This window comes from Monodon monoceros, unplaced genomic scaffold (genome assembly GCF_005190385.1).
Source record: "Monodon monoceros isolate NGI ecotype Baffin Bay Population unplaced genomic scaffold, NGI_Narwhal_1 Super_Scaffold_7, whole genome shotgun sequence".
Lineage (NCBI taxonomy): Eukaryota > Metazoa > Chordata > Mammalia > Artiodactyla > Monodontidae > Monodon > Monodon monoceros.
The window spans coordinates 102,801,871-102,826,394 of record NW_021703784.1 but is presented as its reverse complement, the minus strand read 5'-3'; the positions used below and the strand labels follow the sequence as shown (position 1 = coordinate 102,826,394).

At 44.0% G+C, this 24,524-nt stretch overlaps 1 protein-coding gene across 17 annotated transcripts in view; it reads right to left on the bottom strand.

The window, feature by feature from the left end:
- The window catches only part of PPP6R3 (protein phosphatase 6 regulatory subunit 3), a 126,904-nt gene that overhangs the window by 45,487 nt on the left and 56,893 nt on the right, over nt 1–24,524 (bottom strand). For all 17 annotated transcript variants that reach the window (XM_029207515.1, XM_029207504.1, XM_029207514.1 and 14 more), the window contains 6 exons: nt 23,166–23,352; nt 19,745–19,882; nt 16,588–16,653; nt 14,313–14,425; nt 9,683–9,796; nt 1,847–1,976 (listed from right to left, as the gene is read on the bottom strand). In XM_029207515.1, the coding sequence (XP_029063348.1) occupies nt 1,847–1,976; nt 9,683–9,796; nt 14,313–14,425; nt 16,588–16,653; nt 19,745–19,882; nt 23,166–23,352 (748 nt within the window). The remainder of the gene's footprint in view (nt 1–1,846; nt 1,977–9,682; nt 9,797–14,312; nt 14,426–16,587; nt 16,654–19,744; nt 19,883–23,165; nt 23,353–24,524) is intronic.

Below are 24,524 nucleotides of genomic sequence, written 5' to 3'. Positions count from 1 at the left end.
ACTTGGCCTAAATTCTACACCTGAAGGAAAATCCAAAACTCCTACTGATGATATCTTTAAGATATGATGAAATGAACATGAGGGAAAACAATTAAGTAATTTCCCTGGACTACAAATTTTATAAGAAATCAAGTATCCCCTTGCCTTCAACATTGCAAACACCACAGGAATGAAGCAGAAAGCTACTGAAGTCCACGGAAAAAGAAGTGCAATATTCCAATTCTGACCAGAAACCTAAGAAACTAAGAAAAGTTACAAGTGGTTTTAGATCACAGTTCTCAATCTCTCCCAAATCTGTGATAAAAGTGCAAACTCAGAAGTTGCCTCTGCATCACAACCTTGAAACAGGATCAACCTCAAACCTGTTCTTGTCCATAAAAGGGAGTTTCTATTCTCTGAAATCACAAAAGACAGACACAGAACATTCCGGAACTTCAGAAGTTTGGCAGGAAAGGATGATGACCTGTGACAACGAAGCGATGAGGATGCCCTTCTCCATGTCCTCGTCCACAGGGGATCCCTGCCCCCCTGCCTGCGCTCCTCCAGGCCCAGTGGAACTGGACGGCCCCCAGTTTCACTCCCTGCGGCACAGCTCTAATAAACACGGACCTACTCACACACCACATCATGTAGTAAAAGCAGCCACAAGCTGAACTCACTCCTAGCCGTGAACAAGAGGAAGGGCAAACCAAACACTGTCTTACTTCCGAGTGAGGCCCAAGAAGAGTACCAGTGTGAGAATCCATATTAGACGCTGCCTTTTTTGTCCACCTAAAAGGAAGACTGTGGCACCTGAGACACAGGTCAGGGGAACCTGGCCACACCCTCTCCTCTCACAGGACCTCCTTCCCCTCCAACTTCCACTTCTCTTCTCCTGAGCAAATCCTTCTCCTCTCCTTACTCTCCCTCCTCTTCTTCCCAGGTCTGGCACAAAGGACGCCACTGTTAAACACCAGCTCCCCCTCCACAAGATGGTTAAGTAAACAGAAAACATCTACTTTAGAAAGGAGACACTAGTCTACTAATTTCCCAGTAACTCGCACCGTAGATGTCACAGAGACACACTTTCCAGAGCCTGGGATGCTGGATGCAATGATGCAGGGCAGAAGGAAAAACCAAAGTGTAAGAACTAGTGCAGGTGGTAGAACTCTCATGGAACTGCCTTCCACCCTAGAGATGCCAAAAGGAAGAGCCTTGTCCCCTAAAGCTCCATCTGCGCCAACCCGAGGGGGTGGGGTGTCACGGAAGGACACCACTATGGACCCTGGACACCCCTCTTTTGGAGGTCTTCGCTGTCTGCTGTCTGTGCTTTCACAGTGGCTGCCTGATTAACAGTCATTTCTGGATTAGCACACGGATGCTCCCGACAGAAAAACTAACACTCCAAGTCACATTCAGCCAACTACTTCTTAAATGAGATACCTGTCCATCAGGCGGTTACACTGCCCCAACTCTGAGTAAGACAGCTCAGTTTCAAAGGTTAGTTCCTAAAAGGTTAGCTTTTACCTCAAAGATGTGACAATGACACGCTGTGAGAGGAAAGCTACTGTACCGGCGCGTAAGTATGCAGGGTATAGAGGAAGAGCAAAAAGCTGAGTTTCCTAAGAGGATGAGTAACTTACTTAATTTTAATTCTATTCTATTCATCAATTTAGATGCTATATATCGATGAAAGCCAATTAAAAACTAGCTCAAGAGCAATGAAAACAACTGCCCGTGTACCTTCTAATATGCTTTGCACATGGGAGTCACAGCCAGTCCTTTAACTCACAAGGTTCATCTACTTTCTAACAATAGCTGAAATCTAGCTACTGGCTGGTCAACGGGCTTCAGAGAGCTGCCTTACCTTGGGTGGCTCAAGCAGGAGTTCATGAAAAGATCCAAGTCTTCCTCGGATGGCTTCTAGAACGCTCTTGTTGACCGAACAAGCTGAATGACTCATGCCTGGTGGGCAGATCTCTATATGGCCTTCAAATCTTGAAACAAAGCAAGTTAATTTTATTTATTACTTCAGAACAAATCACTCAAGGTGCTCCGAATCAGCGTATAGGGATATACATAATAGCTATAGAATATATAGTGATTATATCAAAATTTCTGGAAGGATAGGAAGAAGGTGTAATAAAACCTTGATGGGGATCAGCCAACATGGTCTGAAATCCAAAGATGTACAGTGTCGGGTGAGAAATTATATGCCATTTCTTCCCATTCTCTCCTAAACCTTCTAACTCCTTATACCTATTGTACTAATATCAGGTCTCTAACCAGAAAATCTGGAAAGCAGCAGGAGATCCCTGAATTACAGGACACATCACACTGCCTGCCACTGGAAGACTGTTACTAATAAACAAGCCTGTATTTGTTCTATACAGTTTCTCTTGACTAATCAATCAACACTGCTTCCTATTTAAAAGTCTTAACTTACTCTTCTGTATAAAGCTTCATCTATACTCATTATAAACCACTCCTTTTAGAAAAACAATTACGAGTGGAATGAGACTCCCAAATCCCAATCAGTTTTAGAAAGCACAGGGGTTCTCAAAGTTTGGGGACATAAGGAGGGAGGGGTCTAAAAATGTGGGTGTACAGTTCAGATTAAAAGATAAACCTGAGAGTGGTGTGTCAGAGCAAACTAGCGCTTAACAATGTAGCTGCTGGAGCACGACTGCCTGAGCCTGAACCCTGGACCTTCACTCACCAGTAATTCGTTCTAATATGGAAAATAGGAACCACTCAAGAATGTCCCTCCCAGGACTGCTGTGGGGACCACGCTAATGTAGACAAAGGACTGAGCGCTGCCGGACACAGCTGACACCTAGAGAGTGGTTATTAGGGCTGTTACCCCAGGACTGCTGTGGGGACCACGCTAATGAGGACAAAGGACTGAGGGCGCTGCCGGACACAGCTAACACCTAGAGAGTGGTTATTAGGGCTGTTACTTGAAAATATTTCACACGGGCAAGTGATTTCTAAGAGCTACATGGAACAGCCTTCAGAAACTCAATTCCTAGAAAGGGGGAGTAGGTAGAGTAAAGGCCTTTTGCTTTGATTATAGTGCTTTTTAATGTGTAGGGGTTTTAATAATTTATGTGGCCAAATATAGCATTCTTCACTATAGTCTCTGTCCAGGATGCCATACTTAAAGTTCTTTACAATGCCATAATCCTATGAGTATTTGCATACTTTTCCTCTGGTGTTTTTCATTTAACTCATCTGGAATTTATTTTTATGCAAAACAGGTATAGACATGATATGTTTTTCCCCAAGTGGCGAGTCACTTCTAAGCCACATTTATAGAATGATCCGCTTTTCCCCACTTATGTGAAAAAAAAAAACCCATGCAAAAGCATATACTAAAATTCCTTAATCATTCATATACATTTTATTTGTTCATCTAATAAATACTTAGTGAGCATCAATTTATGTACCTGCCTTGACTCAGGTACTACAATCAATATCCATAGTGTTTCTCACATTTTAATCCTTTCAAATATATGTAAAAATCTGCCAAATCCAAAACAAAACCTGTGCTGATATTCCGAAGAGATACATGAAATCTGGAACATAGACTTGGAAAGGCACAAGAAGTGATGGCTGTTTGGGGCATCAGGAGTCTGTTCCTTTCCTCTCTGAACAGAGATCTACAGTCCAGATGCACGGTATCTGCATCCACGCAGCTCCCTCAACCACTCACCAGTTAAGGAAACTTTGCTTATTTACTGTTTTGGATGACTATGAATAAAGGGCACAAATATTCACTTACAAGTTTCTGTGTGACACAATTTTCACTTTTCTTGGGTAAATATCTAAGAGAGTGCTGGATAATATATTGTAATAAAGGTCTGTTTGTTAAAAAACTGCCAGGTGTTTTTAGAAGATGGCCACATGACTTAACATCCCAGTCGGAGAGTGTGAGGCTTCACTGTCACCAGCGCTGGCTCTGTTTGTTTGGTTCAGCTGTTCAGTGGGCTGAATGGTCCCCCCACAAAACGTATGTCCACATCCTAGTCCCCAATCTGGATGCCTTTTCTTTCTTTCCTGCCTCACTGCACCGCTAGGGCCTGTAGCATGAGGCTGAATAGAACTGGTGATGGGAAATATTCTTGCCATGGTCCTTCATTTTAGGGGCTATGATTTCAGTCTTTGCCCATTAAGAATGATGGTAGCTATGGGTTTTCTTTTTGTTTCTCAGTTTCCAAGTTCCCTTCTATTCCTAATTTGCAGAGAGGTTTTTATCATACAAGAATGTAATGAAATGATCACATGGTTTTACTTCTTTAGTCTGTTGGTATCAGTTATACTGGTTGATATTTATTAAAGCTATTTTTGTAAAGCAGTTTTAAGTTCACAGCAAAATGGAGGGGAAGGTACAGAGACTCCCATATACCCTCTGCCCCCACAAATGCACAGCCTCCCCATTATCAACATCCTCTACCAGAGTATGTTTATTACAATCCATGAACCTACACTGACACATCATCACCACCCAGAACCCAGCTTACATTATGGTTCACTCTAATGGGTTTGGACAAATAATGACATGTATTGGTCACTATGATATTATACAGAGCATTTTCACTGCCCTAAAGGTCCCCTGTGCTCCACCTATTCATTTCACTCCCCTTGCCAACACCTGGCAACCGTGATCTTTTTACTGTCTCCACAGTAAAATATGACATTTTCCAGAATGTATGTAGCCTTTTCAGACTGGCTTCTTTCACTCCTTTCTTTCTTTTCTTTTTTTTTTTTTTTTTTTTTGCGGTACACGGGCTTCTCACTGTTGTGGCCTCTCCCACCGCGGAGCACAGGCTCCGGACTCGTAGGCTCAGTGGCCATGGCTCACGGGCCCAGCCGCTCCTCGGCATGTGGGATCCTCCTGGACCGGGGCACGAACCCGTGTCCCCTGCATCGGCAGGCGGACTCTCAACCACTGCGCCACCAGGGAAGCCCACACTTCTTTCTTTTTCATTTGCATTTAAGGTCCCTCCATGTCTTTTCATGGCATGAGGGCACATTCTTTTTAGTGCTGAATAATATTCCACTGTCTGGATGAACTACGGTTTATTTATCCACTCACCTGCTGAGGACCTCTTGGCTGCTTCCAAGCTTTGGCAAGTGTGGATAAAGCTGCTGAACAACCGTGTGCAGGTTTTTGCGTGAACCTAAGTTTTCAGCTCCTTTGGGTAAATACGAAGGAGCACAACCGCTGGACTGTATGGTAAAAGTATGTTTAGTTTTCTAAGAAACTACCAGACTGTCTTCCAAAGTGGCTGCACCATTTTGCGTTTCCACCAGCAACAAATGAGATTTCCTGCTGCCCCGCAGTCCTGCCAGCACTTGGTCTCGTCAATTAGGTCCACTGAATTGCTAGTACTGTGCTTCTTACTGATTTCTGTCTAAACGTTATGTCCATTTCTGTTAGAACTTCTGTTTTAGATTTACCAAAAAATTGCAAAAATAGTGCAGGGTTCCCATGTGACCCATACCCAGTTTCCCGTTATTATCTTACATTTGTCAAAATTAATGAACCAGTACTCACACGTAAAATCCATACTTTATCCAGACTTCCTTGGTTTTTGCCTACAGTTGTTTCTCTGACCCAGAATCCACCCAGGACACCACACTATATTTAGCTTTCAAGTGTCCTTAGCCTCCTCTTGGCTGTGATAGTTACTCAGACTTTCCTGGTCAGGTACTTTGCAGAATGTCCCTCATTTGGGGTCTGGTCTTAACATTTTTCTCATGATCATGGGTCTTTGAGAGGAAGAACACACAAGTAAAACGACATTTTCATTACATACTATCAACACAACAGTGCTGGCTGCTGACTTTGATTATATGGCTGAGGAAGTGCTGGTCAGATTTCTCTGGCAAACTTGACAGAGTTAACTGTCAAGTTCTCATTTTATTCTCTCTTCATACTGCACTTTTTAGAAGGAAGTCATGAGGTGCAGTCTACACGTCAAGAATGGACAGTCTTTTTCTTCCTCCTTGAGAAGGGATTATGAACTATTTGGAATTCTCCCACAGGGGAGGTTTGTCTCTTCACCCCCTTTTACTTATTCAGTCACTTATTTGTATCAGTATGAACTCATGGGTATTTTATACTTTGTGTTATAAAACAATACTGCCTTATTTTATTGTGCAAGTGTTCCCAGCTCTGGCCACTGGGAGCTCTTTTAGTTGGCCCGTGTCCCTCTCACACACCCGGTGCTGTGGGTTTTCTCTCTGAGCGCGTCCTTACTGTCTGCACTACAGGACGCTCCACACTCATCTTGTGTACTTCTTAGCCCAGTTGCAGAACCAGCCATTTCTCCACGAAGCCCTGGTTCCTTTACTGGAGGATGGTATGAGAAACTGAGATCTGGGCACACGGTTACTGGTTCCTGGTGATGCTTCATGACTTCTAGGCCTCACAAAGCAACTGTCTTCCTGGTTTAACTCTTCATATTTCAGTATAGGTAACTTCTAGTGTCCTACACTGATCCTTTCCTCAACTATGTCAAAGTTTACAAATGAGCCCAAAGGCATTCTTCAATTTCTGTTGTAGTTTTCATTTCTAGCATTTGTGTATGATCTTCCATATCTGTTAAAATTCTCCATCTGTTCACATATTGCTCACTTTTCCCACAAGCCTTTAACACATTAATCACAGTTATCTTAAATTCCCTACCAGATTGTTCCAACATTTTTGAATCTAGTTCTCCTGACTGCTTTTTCTCTTGAGAGTTCAGTTTGTTTGGGTTCTTTTTATCTTGCTTCTTTGTCTTGCAATTTTTTAGCTGTGACGTGGACATGCTGTGTAAGTCAACAGAGACTGATATAACTAGTATTTGCAATGGATACACCCCTTTTTTTCTAGGTCTTTAGTGTGGGGTTTCTGGATCAATTTATAGTCAGCAGCTGAGTTAGGTTTGGGTTTTGTTGTTCCTATGACTGACTTCTCTCAGCACACTGAAGACTTTAAATGTGTCTCAAGTCACTTTGTATTTATAGTTAGGGATGGATTGCCAATGTTTTCTCAACTTCTGTCTGCTCTGCCCCTGGCTGAGGTTCTTCCCTTCAAGCCTGCTCCTGTGCTGATGGCCTCCTTCCACACTGCAGCCTTCCCTCCGCCAGCACGCTGCTCTCGTCACTCGATGTGTGGTGGCCTGGTGGGGAGGACCGCTCTGTTGTTCTGGTTCAGCCTCAGTCTCAGGCAGCGGAAGTGCTCATGGACCTCAGGGGTGGGGCCCTCTCGGTGATCCTGCCCTTACCTCAGTGGTAGGGGCTCTCTAATAGCCTGGGCCCTGAAAAGTGTCCCTGCTTGTCCTGTGGGGCAGAGGTTTTTTCCTGGTCCCTTCCTCCTCATCGTGTCTTTAGGGTTACAGGGTTTGCCGCCCTTTCGCCAGTGGCTTCAGGGTTTTATTCAGCAGGGGCGGGAATGGAGAAGGACCCTGCTGCTGCACTCCGCAGCCCTACTGTGCAAGGGAGGCCTTCTCAGGGCTCTTACCCAGCCTCCAGTACTTCCTGAGCAGGGCTCGCAGGTATGTGCAAAGTCCTGAGTCTGTAGTTCTCAGGGTGCCCTTACTCTCCCTGCACCTGAGGCACTTTGGGCGTTACATAACCTACTATTATTCTACATTTATAAAAAACACATTGGAACTATCATTTTTTTAAGATGAAAAATGAAACTGTGTATCAAAGTACCTCAGTTCCTCAGCAGAAGATAAGAATTATATTGTGCACTAACTTACACCTTCTCTCCTTTCTTTCCCGGACCGGGGCACAAACCCGTGTCCCCTGCACTGGCAGGCGGACTCTCAACCACTGCGCCACCAGGGAAGCCCTCTCATTATTTCTTGAGTTTTATTAAAATAATCTGGAATTTATTGGGTTTTTTTTTCAACATTTGACTTATTCAATTATTCATTCTTAACATAACTTTCATAGTCATATGAATTGTCACATTCCTATCTGTTTCATTTATCATTACTTTCACCAACATATTTCCTTATCTTAAGTTCTTTATTCTACCTTATTTTTCTGCTTGGCTTCGGTAAAGTCCATCTTCGAGTAATTTGGCCCAGGTTCAGGACACGGACGGGACACTGAGGTCCATACACTTGAAAATGCCTCCTGCCCTCACACAGCAACAAAAGTGCTTCAGGGTCACAATCCTGCCCCCTGTTTTTCAGTGTTTAGTTAGCTTTACAAATGACATGTCTGGCAACGTGATTTGCTTTGTAGTTAACCCACTATTTTCTTGTCCAAATATTTTTAAGATTTATCCTTTATCCTAGGGATTCAGAAATCACATAAGGATAAGGCTAAGATCTCAGTTGTCCACCACCCCTCCACCTGCCCCTCTTTAAAGTTAATCGTGCTTAGTATTTGATAAACCTTTGTGGTCTGAGGATAAGTTCCTTCTGATCAGAAATTCCTTCCTGTCATTTATTACTGTATCATCTCCATTCTCAAGCCAGAGTTGTCAATATAAATCTCACAGCACCAGCTCATGTGCTTTTAAACCATTTTGAGAGATGATGCAACTGCATCATGAGTAGCAAGGTAACAGTCCTGTATCACCTGATTAACACCCTAAGTTATTGGTTACGTTATTTAAAATATGATTTACCAGGGAAGACACAGGCAAAGTCAAAACTACAGATACAACTCCAAATGACAACATAGCTGAAGCAGTGCTGCCACACTGCCCTTCCATTATCACTAACCAGAGATTAAAGAACCAGAAATAGAGATGAAGACTTTGGGAAGCAGGGATTGGTAAGGCTGTGTTTACTATTTTGCTGGAAACCAAAATGACATCACAAACTAAATCCAGAAACGCTGGATGGCTAAATTTTCATATGCTGACAGTAGACCGTGTCTCTCCTCCTCTTCATGCCCTCTGCTTTACTGGATGGATCCAATAGTGGGTAAGAAAATACAAATTCTGATCTCTAAACCACATGTTCCCGGAATGCAAACACATACATACCTCTTCAAATTCTCATTCTCCAGAGAACAATTAGGAAAACTCTGACAATTAATAAGTAAATTAGCTTTGGGTATAAACTGTAAAGAATAATATGACAAATATTAATTGGCTTGTCCAGAGGCACATACATAGGGAAAACAAGACTATATTTCTGATTCTGAAACACACAGCACAAAGTTTTCCTTAAGGCCTCAAGCCACCTGCCCGTCCATTTTTAAACAGCCTAATGAACTGTAGTTGCCTCATACATGAAACCCCAGAAAAAAACAACCCAAAGCCTCAAGCTAGCAAGCACTGGACAGAATTACAAGATGGAAAGAGCCCTAAACTGCCACTTGGAGGAGAGCTGCATACAAACCAGGAACACCTATTTTCAATTTTCATAAGCAAGAAATAAGCTTCTCTTGTGTTTGAGCCATTCTGTGTGGGTTTGACTTATTATAGAAGCATTTTGGTAACTACTACAATACCCCAGATGACTAGAATCCACATATTGCCAATAGTGTTTACCAAACCATATAGTTCAACTACATCTATGCATCCCATTCATAAAAAACTATTTATATAGTAGAAAAAGATTCAACACCTGAAATTCACGGGCATGATATTGTAGCGATCAACCAACAACTTAACTCTTAGCTTTTAAAAATTCTAAAAGCAAAACCAAATGGCTCATTTCGCAAGATAGAAAGGAAAACTTACGTTGGTCGCCGTGTCTCAAGTAAAGCCAACAATATCTGGACTGCGCTGACTATGGCCGATTCATTCTTCTCCTTGTGGAAAATATTTGATAGGAGCTGCTCTATGATTTCTTGCCTAGGAAAACAAATCAATAGTCAAGCGCTAATCGTAACATTGTTTAACACAACTTCGGAGAAAAAGATCATGGTATCAGTAAGACAAGTATTATAAAACAGTTCAACCTCACTTGTGCATATTTATTAACAATATTTTATGTTTAATATATCTATAAGGAAGGCCAGTGATCTTGCTTATCATAAATGTAACACAGACATACATATATATATATATGCCTATCCCCTCCCCTCAGCAAAGTCATCTGGGCCCTGCGTGCCTTTGCCAATCTTGTTGAAAGCCAACAAACACCTCACGACTGGAAGTCACCTCCTACTCAGATGGTGGGGACGGGCGGTAAAAAGACTCAGAACCCTTCAGCCCCACAGAAGGAGGGGACTTTTTACAAAAGAAACCATAAATATTTTCCCACAAAGGCATTCATGTATAATTAACAAACATCTAAAACAGATACAAGATAACATCACTTGCTGCACTGTACTCTACAACTAAAATTCGGTAAAAACCAAAATAATGTGGTAGCAGTGAAATGGGTGTGACTGAACTCCTGCCCCAAAAGTATTCTCCACAGGCTCTTCCCATGACACACCCCCATACATGTATACAAGGTCACAATTAATGTAGAATACAAGGGTAACCTGTTAGTTTCTTAGGATCTCAGTAATTTTTAGAACCCATGGGGATTAAGAAATGGAATCACCTTAGCAATGAGAGGGACAGCTGGTTGTCCCTGGTGCCCACCTGGCAGACACACCAGTCACCCCAAGGTACAGCTGTGCTCACTGGCTACTAACACCAGTTCCTTTACCAGGTTAGGGCAGCAAGTAGGAGAGAATCTCTTCCTCTTTGGGGGAAGCAAATAAAACTGGTATCTAACATAACTTCAGAGGATCCCCTTGCAGGAAGTAGCTTTCAAGTACTCTCAGACCAGCACTAGAATTGCTTGTGAGATCTCTACCCAAAACAGTACTGTAAAAGTCACTAAACACACAGCAGTCTACAGAGTAACTATTAAACTTGGAACTGAGCTCTGGAAAACAGACTGCTTTTTTGTAAATACGTATATTCTTCAAATAGCAGCCTCACCCCAGGTAGAGGGGTACCGACAGGGCATCCAACTGTAGACGTCCACCTTCTCATTCAGCTGTAGTGTCTAACTTTCCAGAGAGCAATATCACCTTTCATAAACCCTGACGCCTGAAGGGAGTGGCTAACAAAGAGGTTCTCACTCTTTCATGGCTGCATCAAATTGGAAGTCTACCATACCCATGGAGAGCGTTCTACTAATGGACAAAAATGAGATAATAACCAGCAAAAATGTGACGGTCAAGATGCAACACAGCAGCTGAGCCATATTCTGAGTCTTAGCTAAACATACAAATATCACCCAATACAGAAGAAATCATAAACTGAAGAACTGAGCTTATTAAACAGGATAAAAAGAATGCCTTCATATTCTTTAAATAATAAGGCATTTATTTACAAGTGAGAAGACATATTCACTTCCACTTTTTAAAAAATGGAGTTCTTGGGCTTCCCTGGTGGCGCAGTGGTTGAGAGTCCGCCTGCCGATGCAGGGGACGCGGGTTCGTGCCCCGGTCTGGGACGATCCCACATGCCGCGGAGAGGATGGGCCCGTGAGCCATGGCCGCTGAGCCTGCGCGTCCGGAGCCTGTGCTCCGCAACGGGAGAGGCCACAACAGAGAGAGGCCCGCGTACCGCAAAAAAAAAAAAAAAATGGAGTTCTTGGACAAACACCAATAAAGTTCATTACGTGAGCTGTGTTACGCACGAGGCCAGCCAGGTTCTTCACCCAGGCCTTTGAGACGATGGCGCACTTCTGTTTTGTTTTGTTTTGGTGTGGGCAGCTAAAGACTCGCATCTATAAAAATAACTGGGCTCAACCCGGCCCAGAGGCCGACCCACTGTCAGCTCATTAGTGTCAAGAATTAGGAGCTGCCCGGTCCAACCCTCCCTAACACAACTAGTTTTAAAGGAATTCTGGAACTTCAGATTTTCCCACAACAGAGCTACTAAATTAAATACGTTCAATTTAAGCTCAGATTGTCTCCCAAGCTAACACTCACTACCTAACACCTCGGTCCACTTTCTTAGAGACCCTTTGGTATCCCTACCCACCTTGACCATTCTCTTTAACCTTAGCTCATTTCCAATTTTTCCTGCAGTGCTAACCTACACTTCCAGTTACACATACGGTGTTTATGTGGGGGTTAGCCTGTATACCGAGTAGACTGGCTTATAACACAACACTGCTATGTATTATTAGGTGATAATCAAATACATACAGATATATAACAATATATAAAATATACACAGATACTGTTAAAATTAATAAAAGCATACTAAGCTCACAGGAGCCTTTGGTCACTGTGTACTTCCTCAATCAACAGATACTAAAGAGAACGACTATAATGTGGGAACACGTCTGATATTAAAAAGGGTTGGTTCTCATCCTCAAGAAGAGTGTGGGAAGCACTGTTACAGAGTTAAGTCTCCCCGATGCTCAGTGCAGTGAAGGTTTAACTCAGTGACACCATGGAGCCCCTGACTCTTTAGGACCATGTAGTTGAAGAAATTTACTCTGACTAACATTTAATGATGTTGATTATGTACCTATCTGCATCAAAGTACAGTTGCCTGATCCAGGACTAGAAACACAGTGTGAAATATATTAGCTAGTGCATACAGAGGCTCCAACAGCTAGAGCCCACGTTTAGTCCAAATAGAGTTGAGTGAAGAGAGGGCTGGCACAGAAGAACTCAGTGATTACTGCTGACCAGCCTTACACTCGGGGTGAACCTGCACAGTCCAGGAAGGGAGCCAAGCACCACCTGTGGCCACAGAATGCTCAAAACGTAACTAGTCTGAATTGGCCTGCCCTAAGTGTAAAATACACACTGGATTTCCAAAACTTTGCACAAAGTAAAGAATGTAGACTCACTCATTAATAATTTTTTAAATGAACATATGTTGAAATATTATTTTGTACCTATTAAATAAAACATAAAAATTAATTTCACCTATTTTTTTACTTTAATATGGCTACTAGAAATTTTTAAATTACATGTGACTTTTATTATATTTCTAGTGGACAGTGCAGTCATGAACCATATGAAATTACTGTCAGTCAACATTTTTTAACCTTGAGTAAGTTAATTTTTACATGGCTCAACCTGTTTCTACTACAATTATCGGTATTGTATATTATAAAAGGAGTACATATGCCATAATGCCCAAGAATAACTGAAATGGGGCAGGTAAGATGACATTTTACTCAGAAGCTGATAATCTCTTGTCTTGCTACTTGAGAGAACTCATCAATTCCTTCCTATTCTACAATGCACACTGGGAAAATACAACTTTATTTCTCAGAATACAGAGTTTAAAACAAGATATCTTGTCTCTAATTTGTTCCTTGTTTGCCTCACACTTGCCAAGTAAACAATACACACAAATGTCTTAGTTTAATAAAAGGGTCTTCCCGGCCAAAAGATGCAAACGAGTCTCAATATACAGGAGGACTAAAAAATTCCAACAAAGTCATTAAGAAGAACAACAGTAGCAGTAAACTGATGCGAGACTGCCATTCGTACATAACAACGCTAACTGTAGGTACTCTTTCCAGTTACTCATCCAAAGTGGGGAAATGCCTTATTTTTGTTTACTAAAATAACGTTCAGTTGTAGGGATGCAGGCAAATGTATGCCCATACTTGATGGTAAATACTCTTCCTGAAAATGTATGAATCTACAAATACCAGTATGGTAGGTTGGCCATTCGCAGATTTCAAAATACTACACCACCCCCAAGCTGTCTTCCACCTGAAACACATGAGATGTCTGTTCATTAGGAATTATCTAAAAATAAGGGCAGAAGCAATACAAAGAAACAAAACATACAAGATGTATAACCCTTCGAATCAGGTCTGGTCAGGTTACCCCAGTCAGCTGCCAAGGTATAGTGGATCCTAAGAAGAACTTCTGATTAAAAATCACTGACTGGGAATTCCCTGGTGGTCCAGTGGTTAGGACTTGGCCCTTTCACTGCTGATGGTGAGGGTTTAATCTCTGGACGGGGAACTAAGATCCCGCAAGCCACGCGGCATGGCCAAAAAATTAAAAAAAAAAATCACTGACTAAGATGGGTCAAATTACTTCATATACCTATCTTCCCCAAAGACCATGGAGGCAGTGACAGCAGTTATGATGTCACTGCCCCATCCATGATAGTTTTATAGAATTTAGTTTACAATTATTGAAAAGTTCAAAGTCTACATATAAATGTCATTTATTTACATTCTTACCCTGTAAGTCTCCAATGGGCATCACGACTGGCTGAGATCAGATAAGCAGGTTTTCCTGCCTTCTCAGCCACCCACAGGTTATTTTCCAGGGACACGATTCCCACGTAAGAAACACTTACCAAGTACTTACACTGGAAGCACATCAAATAGCATCAATATGAAGAAAGAACAAGAAGAGAGTTTCAAACATACTTTTCTAGAGTGGCAAGCAGGGGGTCTGGTTCTGTACTGTTCTGAATTTGTAACATCTGGTCTCTGCTCAGGCGAACAATTTCACAAAGTGACTGTGATGCATTTGAATGCCGCTAAAGGAAAGAAGTACAATTTTAACTATAAAACACATCAGAAGTCAAATTTATAATAAAATAAAGTTAGTGAAGAAACTGCTTAAGAAGTAACACAAATTAACACTGGCCATAAGCTACAGTGAATAAAAAGCCAGGGTCCAAAGAAATAACATATGTCAAGCATGAGTATTTTACCCTTCCAGGCTTTACTTAACAATGCCACAAACAAAATACACGTTACTTTGTGTAGGGAAATGTAATTAAAGTTCTGACAAGGAAAAATTTCTTTAATTAAATACTTGAAGAAAAATATAACCCCCCAAATTTATATCCTTTTAGCAGCAAAGAAAGATGAACACAATTCTTTGGCTTAAAAAAATACACGCAGCTTTCTGGAATATACTAATGGATAAGAAATATCACTTCAGTGCGCAGTGTGGTATTCTACAGGAAAGTTCTGAAACCTCAGCACCAAACGCCTATGCTCCGTGGCATGTGGCACTGAGCATCACCTGCCCAGTGAGACCAGCAGGTTCCAGCACAGATGACAACACACACCAGGATATCAAAATCCACTGTTTGCAATCAGGAGTCTAACATTTCCTCAATAAATATATGCAATTCATCACTTAATACAAAACGGAAGTATCAACAGGACTGTCCAAAAGACAAAATTAACTTCTCTTGCAAGTCAGAGAAGGTGCTGATGCCCCAAACGCTTTGTCCTTTGCAAAAAAAAGTTGCTGCAGAGTTGGGCTTCTCCTCTGTCAACTTCTCCTGGACCCTTCAGACAGGGACAGTACCTGTTGAGCAGGAACCTGGTGATGAGCAAGCTTCGTCTGTGGATGTGTCCTCCCTACCCCATGAATAGGGCAGGCCACACTCCTGTCCTCACTCTCCTCGGCCTGCACCGGCCACATTTCCAGCACATGGGAAATGTGCTCTTGGAACCATCCAACTCCCCCAGCCACAGCAGGAGGGCTCATCACCCCAACCAGGCCGAGGGCGCCGTCGAAGCTCTAGCACCCAATACGTGCACACACTGGACTGTCCTTCCTGAGAGTAAGCAGTAACGATACTGCAGGGAGCACATGATGTACTGTCTCAGGGGAGGGTGGGAATCAACAGCCTCTTTAATGGTTAGCTCTTTTCTTTTTTGAAGGGGGCGGTGGGATGGGGAGCCTGCTTTAGATAAACTCCAGGTACCAAAAGTTTTTTAATGGACTGCAGTAGAAGGGGCTACATCTACCTCCACAGGAAATCTGTCTTGGTGGGGAGAACACGCTCCGGCCACATGCTCCTTCCTCTGCACTGTCTCCTCTATGGCGCTCACTCTCCGATTAGTCCAAGCTAGAGGCATCCAAGGAGGCTGCCATGCCCCATGACATACCCTGCATGTTGTTTGAAACAACTCCTTTGTAGATACTACCTTGAACCACGTGGAACTGTCATTCCCATAGGCAGAAATGGCCAAATGCTGGCAGCTCCACAAGAGTCAGTCCACTACTGAAGGCAGCAACAAGGGCAGCAGCAGAGAAGTAGGGGGACAGCCTCCTCTACAGCAGCATACCCGCTGGTCCTGGAGACCCCACCCCGCCCCCAAGCATCCCCTCAGCATGGAGCTCAACGTGCAAACTCCAAAGCAGCTTCAATTCTACTGCCAAGTCAATCTTTAGCACCCGGGACAAAGGCCAAACCTGTCGGCACAAAAGCCTGAGCCAGGAAGTAGAACCACCAAGAGCTCATCCCTCTTAAGGATTCAATGGTGACTAGGATCCTGCTGCGCTGTCTGGAAAGCTTTAGCCAGAATGGAAAAAACAAATGCACACAGACGTGGCCACATCATTTGGGCTAACGATGTGGTATAAAAGGAAAACAAAGTGTGGAGGAGGTTTGTAATAAAGGCAAGCAGATGCAGCACGAAGTCTCAGCTTAAAAAGGAGAAGGAGCTAGACCCAAGGCTCACTGTTTCACATTCCGGGAAATTTTCTGAGTATCGGCAAAATGCAATATTTTAAAAAGCCTTTGGCGTTTAGAAACCTGTCAACTTGAAGAATGCCAGGTGATCGCTGTTACCTACCCTCTACCTTCACACCTAGTACAATTATGCTCTGTGCCCAAATAAACATGGTTCACTTTTTTTTCTTAAATCAAGTTTATAGTCACACAAGAGAACTTACATCTTCTTCTTGCGATGGATGAACTATTTCCACAAGCCTCTGGATAATTTTCTCCTCATTTAACCACTGTAAAACACATTGTAGAAGTAATCATAGCAATGAGTGGCTCTTGTTCAAGCCCCAATGAAGATAAACATACTTGGAAATATCCATCACATTTTAAGTAGAATGTTACAGGTTTTCTCTGGACTTTCAACACTACAGGAAATTAAAAGTCCCCCAAGGAAAATGCCAGTGAATATATTATTTTAACAGTAGCTACAGTACCAACTACTCCCCAAGTCACAATACCCACATCCAAAAATTCTATACATCAGTTTCTTAGTGATGTTAATTCTCAGACACTGGGTACTAAAACGGTCTGTACTTTGGACATGAAGGCGGGGGGAATGGAACTTATACATTTTCTGTAAGAGAGCATTCACTTTAAGAGAGCTTCAAAAAGGATGAGAAAAGCAATATTTAGTAGCAAGCCTCTGGCTTAAAACACATGATGAACTTTTACCTTCTAAAACCAAAACAACCGCAGGAAACATGGGGGCTGGCGGGCACCACAGAAACAGAGTTTGTCTGCCCTGCCACGTGCTAGCAAGCTATCACCACGATTAGGACACTCTCTTCTTCCACCATATATGAAATACTGCCATGAATGAAAATATGAAGGGGATGAGAATAAATGAAAAATCAGCTGGCGTAATATTAGTTCCACAAGGAACAGGAACACCGTAATAAACAAGGCACTCACTACCTGGAACGGGCGTGCACACACACAAAATCCCAAAGGTTAAAAGAGATGGCGGCGGGGCTGGGGGTGGGGTGGGGTGAGGCTAGGGGTGGGTGGCAAGAAATCGGACACGCTTTGCTAAAGGCATGTGGAGAAATTCTTAGGTTGCCTCTAGGCTCCTTAAGGAGAACATGCCAAAGGAAAATGCAAACAAAAGCTATTAGGAGGGGCTTCCCTGGTGGCACAGTGGTTGGGAGTCCGCCTGCCGATGCAGGGGACGCGGGTTCGTGCCCCGGTCCAGGAGGATCCCACATGCCGTGGAGCAGCTGGGCCCATGAGCCATGGCCGCTGGGCCTGCGCGTCCGGAGCCTGTGCTCCGCAGCGGGAGAGGCCACAGCAGTGAGAGGCCCGCGTACCGCAAAAAAAAAAAAAAAAAAAAAGCTATTAGGAGACTACCACAAAGGCAGAGGCCCAACTTTACATTTTAAGATGTTTTAAAATGTGTATGTGAAGTACACTGTGTTTGAATCTGTTCAAACAGATTCTGACTCAGCAGGGCAGGGGTGAGACCTGGGATTTCTAACATGCTCCCAGGTGATGTTTGGGACCAAACTTTGAGTAGCAACGACCTAAAACAGGATGCAAACACCTCTACATAGGAGGTGGGGCAGAAGGTCCTGACGGCCAAGGGAAAAAGTAGGAAACTTTGTGGGCAGTGAACGAATCAAACGCCCACCCTCACTGACTCCACAGCTATTAACAAGCACCGACAGCCCAAGCCCACGGTGGGCCCCCCAATCAAAGTAAGACATTTAGGAGTTTCTAACTACCCTTCCCCCGACCTACGCCTTTATTAACGACCCACCACCATATCCCTCCAGAAACGCACCTATTCCTTTGGAAGTGGGCCCTAAAATTCAACCCAGCAGTGACCAAAGGAATTCTAAGAAACCATACTGAATAATTTCCCCCAATAATAATCCAAACATAAAGGTGACCATCCCTCTTATCCTTAACCACCTTCCCTGGAATCCCCAACCTCTACTGAGAAGAAACTCACATCCACAAAAGCACACCTAAAAAGGGCCAGAGTCCCAATTTAGGGCCCTCTCCCACAGGCAACTCCCAGGCCATCCATGAGGCCCCTGCAGCTGACTTCCTCACACGACCACGGTTCTCAGTAGACCTCTGCCTGCTCCTACAGACCCAGCCCTGACCCAACCCCCAGACTCTCCCACTCATACAAACACACGCTCCAGCACGCCTGCCCACCTTGGTAGAACATGTCCTTCCCTGGGACACCACCCGACAGACCCTCCTTTTGGGCCTTCAGGTCTTTAGCTTTTTCAATAAAACTTGTTTCCAGAGTTCTAAGGTTTGAGGTTGAGTATTAAAGATGGATTGAGGGACTTCCCTGGTGGCACAGTGGTTAAGAATCCACCTGCCAATGCAGGGGACACGGGTTTGAGCTCTGGTCCGGGAAGATCCCACATGCCGTGGAGCAACGAAGCCCGTGCGCCACAACTACTGAGCCTGTGCTCTAGAGCCCATGAGCCGCAACTACTGAGCCCACGTGCCACAACTAATGAAGCCCATGCACCTAGAGCCTGTGCTCCACAACAAGAGAAGTCACCGCAATGAGAAGCCCACACACCGCAACAAAGAGTAGCCCCCGCTCGTCACAACTAGAGAAAGCCCACGCGTAGCAACGAAGACCCAACACAGCCAAAAATTAATTAATTAAAAAAAACAAAAAAGATGGATTGGACTGGGGAATGGTTCTGGAAGGAGGTGGTGAAAGGGACAAAAGAGAGGAAGAGACAGAAGACAAGAAGCAAAGACGAGAGGCTGTGAGAAACCTCATCTTCAGGTCACTCACACCCTCATCTGCCCACCCAAATCCCACCCAAGGCAGCTCCTCAGGATACACACATGTCCTGAAATAACCACCTCACCAAATTTTAAAATATGTGCCCTTTTGGAGGTAAACTCCTTTCTCCTTCTTATCCCATGCTCCTAGGTATCCACGAGAAGAAAGTTACTTCTGATGCCAGATTCCCTAGAAATGCCAACACCTCTTCTTTTTGACTTTCAGAGATATCTCTGCAGTGTGACCATCTTCTCAAGAAAGAAGCCTCACAGAATTCTCAGATGAGACTTTTAGCTCCCATTCTACCTTCCCACTCCCACTGAAGAACAAACCAGCAAAGGGAAAGAACCCCTCACAAGGAGACAGCCTATGTACCTAGGGATGTACACGTCGGGAATCCTAATCCTGAAAAATCTGAATCTCTTCCCATTTTGGAATCCACCCCCCACCCCCACTTCCCAGACCACTTTCTACCAATCCCCTAGAATCCCGCCCAGGCTGAGCAGCCCAGCAGCTCGAGCGCCACTCCCCAGCCCGTCCACAGCGGCCGTGATCCTACTCACATTCAGCACATCCTGCCTGGGCTGTGGGGGCTCAATGCACGTCAGGAGCCTGAGCAACAAGTCCATGATGGCCGATGTTCCTATGTGCTTCATAATAAGGTCCACAAAGTCACGTTTCTTCTTTAGGAAATCCACAATCTAGAGGAGAACAGCCACAACTGAAAGACACATCACTTGGGAACTATCAACTTTAGGATGCTTTCAGTCATGACCCATCTAGCTGCCCCTTCCGAAATCCACCACCACTTTAAGTTAAGGAATAGCAAATGCTGAATTAGTAGTAAGATGTCAAATTGGAAAGCCTTCTAATTGTTACAGTATTCAAAAACCTCTTGGGGAAAAAAATCTCTTAAATTATCACATGTTCCCTAATACAAACACACCATAATCTTTTATTTCTGTTCACTTTCATTATTAATTCACAAAGAATGAGGACTAAAAATTTAACACCCTATAAAGAGCAAGCAAATACACCACTTAATAGTTTATGGACATAAAGCAAGTCCATTAGGCTTTACATGAAAACACAGAATAAACATTCAAAATCCTACCTGTACTCTAGCAAGTAAGAAAAACAAAAAAACATAAAGATTTCTACATCAAAGTGGCTAACTCATGCGCCATAGAAAATCACATTTGCATTTTATGTCAGCAATTCACCTGATCAAATTAACACAAGGAGGGTGAGTGAGTGTGGAAGAGGCTGACAGTTACCCCGAGGAGTTATGAAAACAGTCATACAGTCATGACCGCCACCTGGGTCTCTCCTGCGCAGGTGGAAGAAGGCACCTGTTCTGTCCTGGACACCCTTGCGTACTTTCTGGTTTCTGTCCGTGTGCACAAATCACCTGTTCTAAAGTCCCAGAAGCAGCACAATCAGCGTGGCAGCTGCCCTGACAAAAGTCTCACCGGAGTCTCTCAGAAGCCTGTGCGACAGGGTTGCTCAACTCAGTGTTACAGATGAGGAAACTGAGGCTCAGACCAGTGAAATATCTTGCTAGAAGCTAAAAAGTGGATGCCCTGAGATTTAAATGCCCCCAAAGCCACAAGTCTGCCATTATCCCACACAACGTCTAACAGCCAGGGATGAACTAAAAACTGCCTCACACCATCGGGTGTAAATGCAGGATTAACCATCACTTGTTGCTTCTCTAGACAATGAGGTTGAACTCTGTAACATAAACCTTCAAGAAGTTATACATAATTAATCCACTCACAACTGAGTCACATGGGAGTTTTAAAAGCACAGTGGAGAAGAGAGGCAGAAAAAGTCAAATGTGGCCAAAATACTGCATTATTTAGTGGCAAAAGCACTGACTCTGGAGCCCAAAGGCACAAGTCCCAGCCAGTGCCGTGGTGGCACAGCAGGGACAGCAAGCTGGAGGACCGCACTGCTGGCGGGCCCGCCCATCCAACACTGACGATGCTTCACGCAGCTGGACCTCCCGCTCCACGAGTTAATGAATGTCTGTACTGGTTAGGTCAGACTGAGTCTGAATTTTTTTCATTACTTGCAGTTGCATATATCCTTACTAATACATTATGTGATGGGAAACCTTTATTTACACTCAAAATTCTCAAAAGGATAGAAAGGTGCAGTGTGACCTTTCCCTGAAGCTGAAAGAGCAAGGGCTCTCGAATCCTCTCGTGGCTGAGGGCTTAAATGAGAAGCCCGACGAGCAGCAGAGCGAATGGGCCCTCCTCTCGGCATTTAATTGGCACGTGCCATGTTCCTTACACAGGTAATATGTCTGGCCTCGAAGACCAATGCAAATATGTAGAACACCAGAGAGCTTTAAGTGTATTCTCACTCTTTAATAAAGGTACACTGAAATCCAGGACCCACAAATTTGGGTTTCCCTAGAACAGAGTGAGGAGAAAAGCATGATGAAGGTGTGAGCCCTGTCTCAATTGTGACTACAACCATCTGGAACTGACTAGGTACCTTAGACTGATGGGATGGCTTGCACTTTCCTAAAACAGTCAGTAGTACTGTCACTTCTCATCAAAAGACAGAAGAAGGAACGACAATCTGTATTGCAGTGATCATGATTTAGGGATTACTATCTAAGGAAAAAGAACCTCAATTCCAATACACTTAGGAAGGTAATCCTGCTCAATTAAGAACATGAAAGAACAGCCTCGTCTAAAATAAGACATGTATCCACTTTGCCTTGGCAAAGGACAGACGTACTGGGCCTAAAATAGTTCCAGTCCCTCCATGTTTGCTGACAGCAAGGACGGGTCAAGGAGCCTGTTTTCCACCACGAAGGATGCCAGGCCCAACTGGTGTGAGCCCTGCACCCCTGCCATCACACCCCTGCTGGCTGCACTCTGCAGGACTGCTAGTTTGCACTCAGGCATCTGAGGCTATTGTTGCTCCCTGGGTGCCTGTTTCCATCAGTGGGTCACAGCCTCCTCGTAAGCAGGTCCTTTTCCACACCAGTTCCCACTAGAGCAGTGATTCTCAAACTTCAGCGTACACCATGGTCATCTGGGAGGCTTCTTAAATCCCAAATTGCTGGCCCCACCCCCAGAGGGTCTGATTCAGTACGTCTGGAATGGGCCTCAAGATCTTGCTTTTCTAACAAGTTCTCGGGTGGTCCTCATGCTGTTGGACCAGGGACCACACTTTTGAGAACCACTACACATCCGACAGATACTTGGAAAGTAAGTTTCCCAAGTACAGTACATCTGAATTAAGAACAAAATGAAGCGTGGGGGGGCGGGGGGCAGGATGTGGGAACATAGATGGACAACACCACGAAGAAGATGACCACGATAATGAAGGAAGAGGAGGAAGAGGGGGGAGAGGTTCCTGGCGTTAACAGTGAGGAATGAGCTCCTGCTAAGCCCTACCGGACAGGAACAGCAGAGCTCCATGTGTACGCGCATGACAGTCAGTACCCAGATGGCTCAAGTTTTTGAGTGGAGTCAAAACAGAAACAATCACCATTTGTAAAAACTAACCATCAATTGCATTTATGGGAAAGCTTTTTAAGTTTCACCTGTGATCATCCTTAGGGGAAAGAAAAAATAAGTAAACTGTTACTTTACCATAGTCACTAAGATGCCACCCACACACCAAGCACTCAGCGTGCACCCTCCTCACACTATGCTCACAAATGGACCCCAACATTCTCATGCTTCCAACCACTTGTCAAAAGAGGAAGCCAAAGTATACTGAAAAACTGAGATGTGAGGTACTCAGAAAAGAAGAGGTCAAATTAGAATGTATTCATTAATGAGTAAGTCAGTGTTAAGTCAGCAAGCATTTAGAATGCTTAAGGTTTAAAATATATCCTTTTACAGAACCTGGATTTAAGGCACACTCAGAACACTGAAGCAACAAAATTACTGGGGGATCATCTCAGGGGGATGATCAGCCCTAATACTTACCTTTTTGGAAAACAATATTTACCTGTTCTGGTTTTCTGCTGATAAGAATACTTAGCACCTTGCTGAAGAAACTGGCAAGTAGTGGGTTCAAGGGGGAATCGTTTAGGAGGAAGCTATACAATTTCATTAGCAAGGATTCATCTTCTCCCAGTCTATCATTCATCTGGGAGACATCAGAAGTGAGCAACTCACAAGATATATTTGGATACCTAGGAGAACAGGACACTCATATCATCATCTGTATTAACAGTTCAATTACATAAAGTAACATGCAAATCAGAAAGGTTTCCTAAAACTCTGTGAAAAATAAACAAAGTCATCTTCTGGGAATTAGAAAATAATTTCAATCCATTCCGTTCAATTTAATCTAGAGAGATTATAGAGTGAATTTTCTTCTGTGTCTAAAAAATGGTTTCTAAACCAAGCTTTAACCCAACAAAACTAGAGCACACCTGGGACTCAGGAGGCAAGGGCGGGGCCTCCTCAGAGGAGGAGGCGCGATGGGGCAGGTCAAAGCCTGGGGCCGCAGCCCTCAGCAGCCTGCTCTGGTATGCAAAGCAGCACAGCTCATAGGACAACCGCGGGGGACGCCCATTTCCAGGAAACTGCACTGCACACAGCACCCTTAACTATTCAAGACACACTTAGGTTCCTGGACAGGCTGCCTGTATTCTCAGATGGGTTGTAACTGGAGTTAGAAAGCTGGGCTTATCAAGAGTTCAGTCCATATGACATGTTAAGAGAATAAATATTCTGATATACTCAGGAGAGATCAGGACACCGCCTGAGTTACCCAGGTGGGAAAACCGTATACAGAGCTCTCCACACCAGTCTTCCAGGATCTTCTGGGATCAGCCCACCATCAGATCTCACTGCTGTGGGACACAGTCCTCTTCCACAGGCCCCACGGCCCTAGAAATACCTGTACCCCTAAAGCACGTTTGCCCCTGAGCGCAAGAGCACTCTCTGAAAAGTAGGCAGTAGATGCATTTTCTCCACTCACTTCTTTTACCACAAATGACTTCTCATCTGTTCTCAGAGCAACAGTGGAGACTCCAAGGCCCATCCAGACTACACCCTCCCTGCTCTTTATCCCTCCCAAGCTCAAATGCTGATCAGGACAGGGAGGTGACAAAATAGCTAGAAGCAGCTATATGGCAAAAGAGAGGGGTAAAGGGTGTGGTCGGAAGCCATGCAGCACCCCTGAGGCATCCAAGCAGCTGCCTGTTTGGAGACCACAGGCTTGAGAAGCAACTGGCAACAGACCAGAAGCTGCAGCACCTAGCAGCTCTGCCATGAGGGAGGAACACTGAACCGTATGAGAATATCCCCAAAGATCACATTAGCAAATCGTTGTCTTCCGGAGGCTTTGGCTCGATCA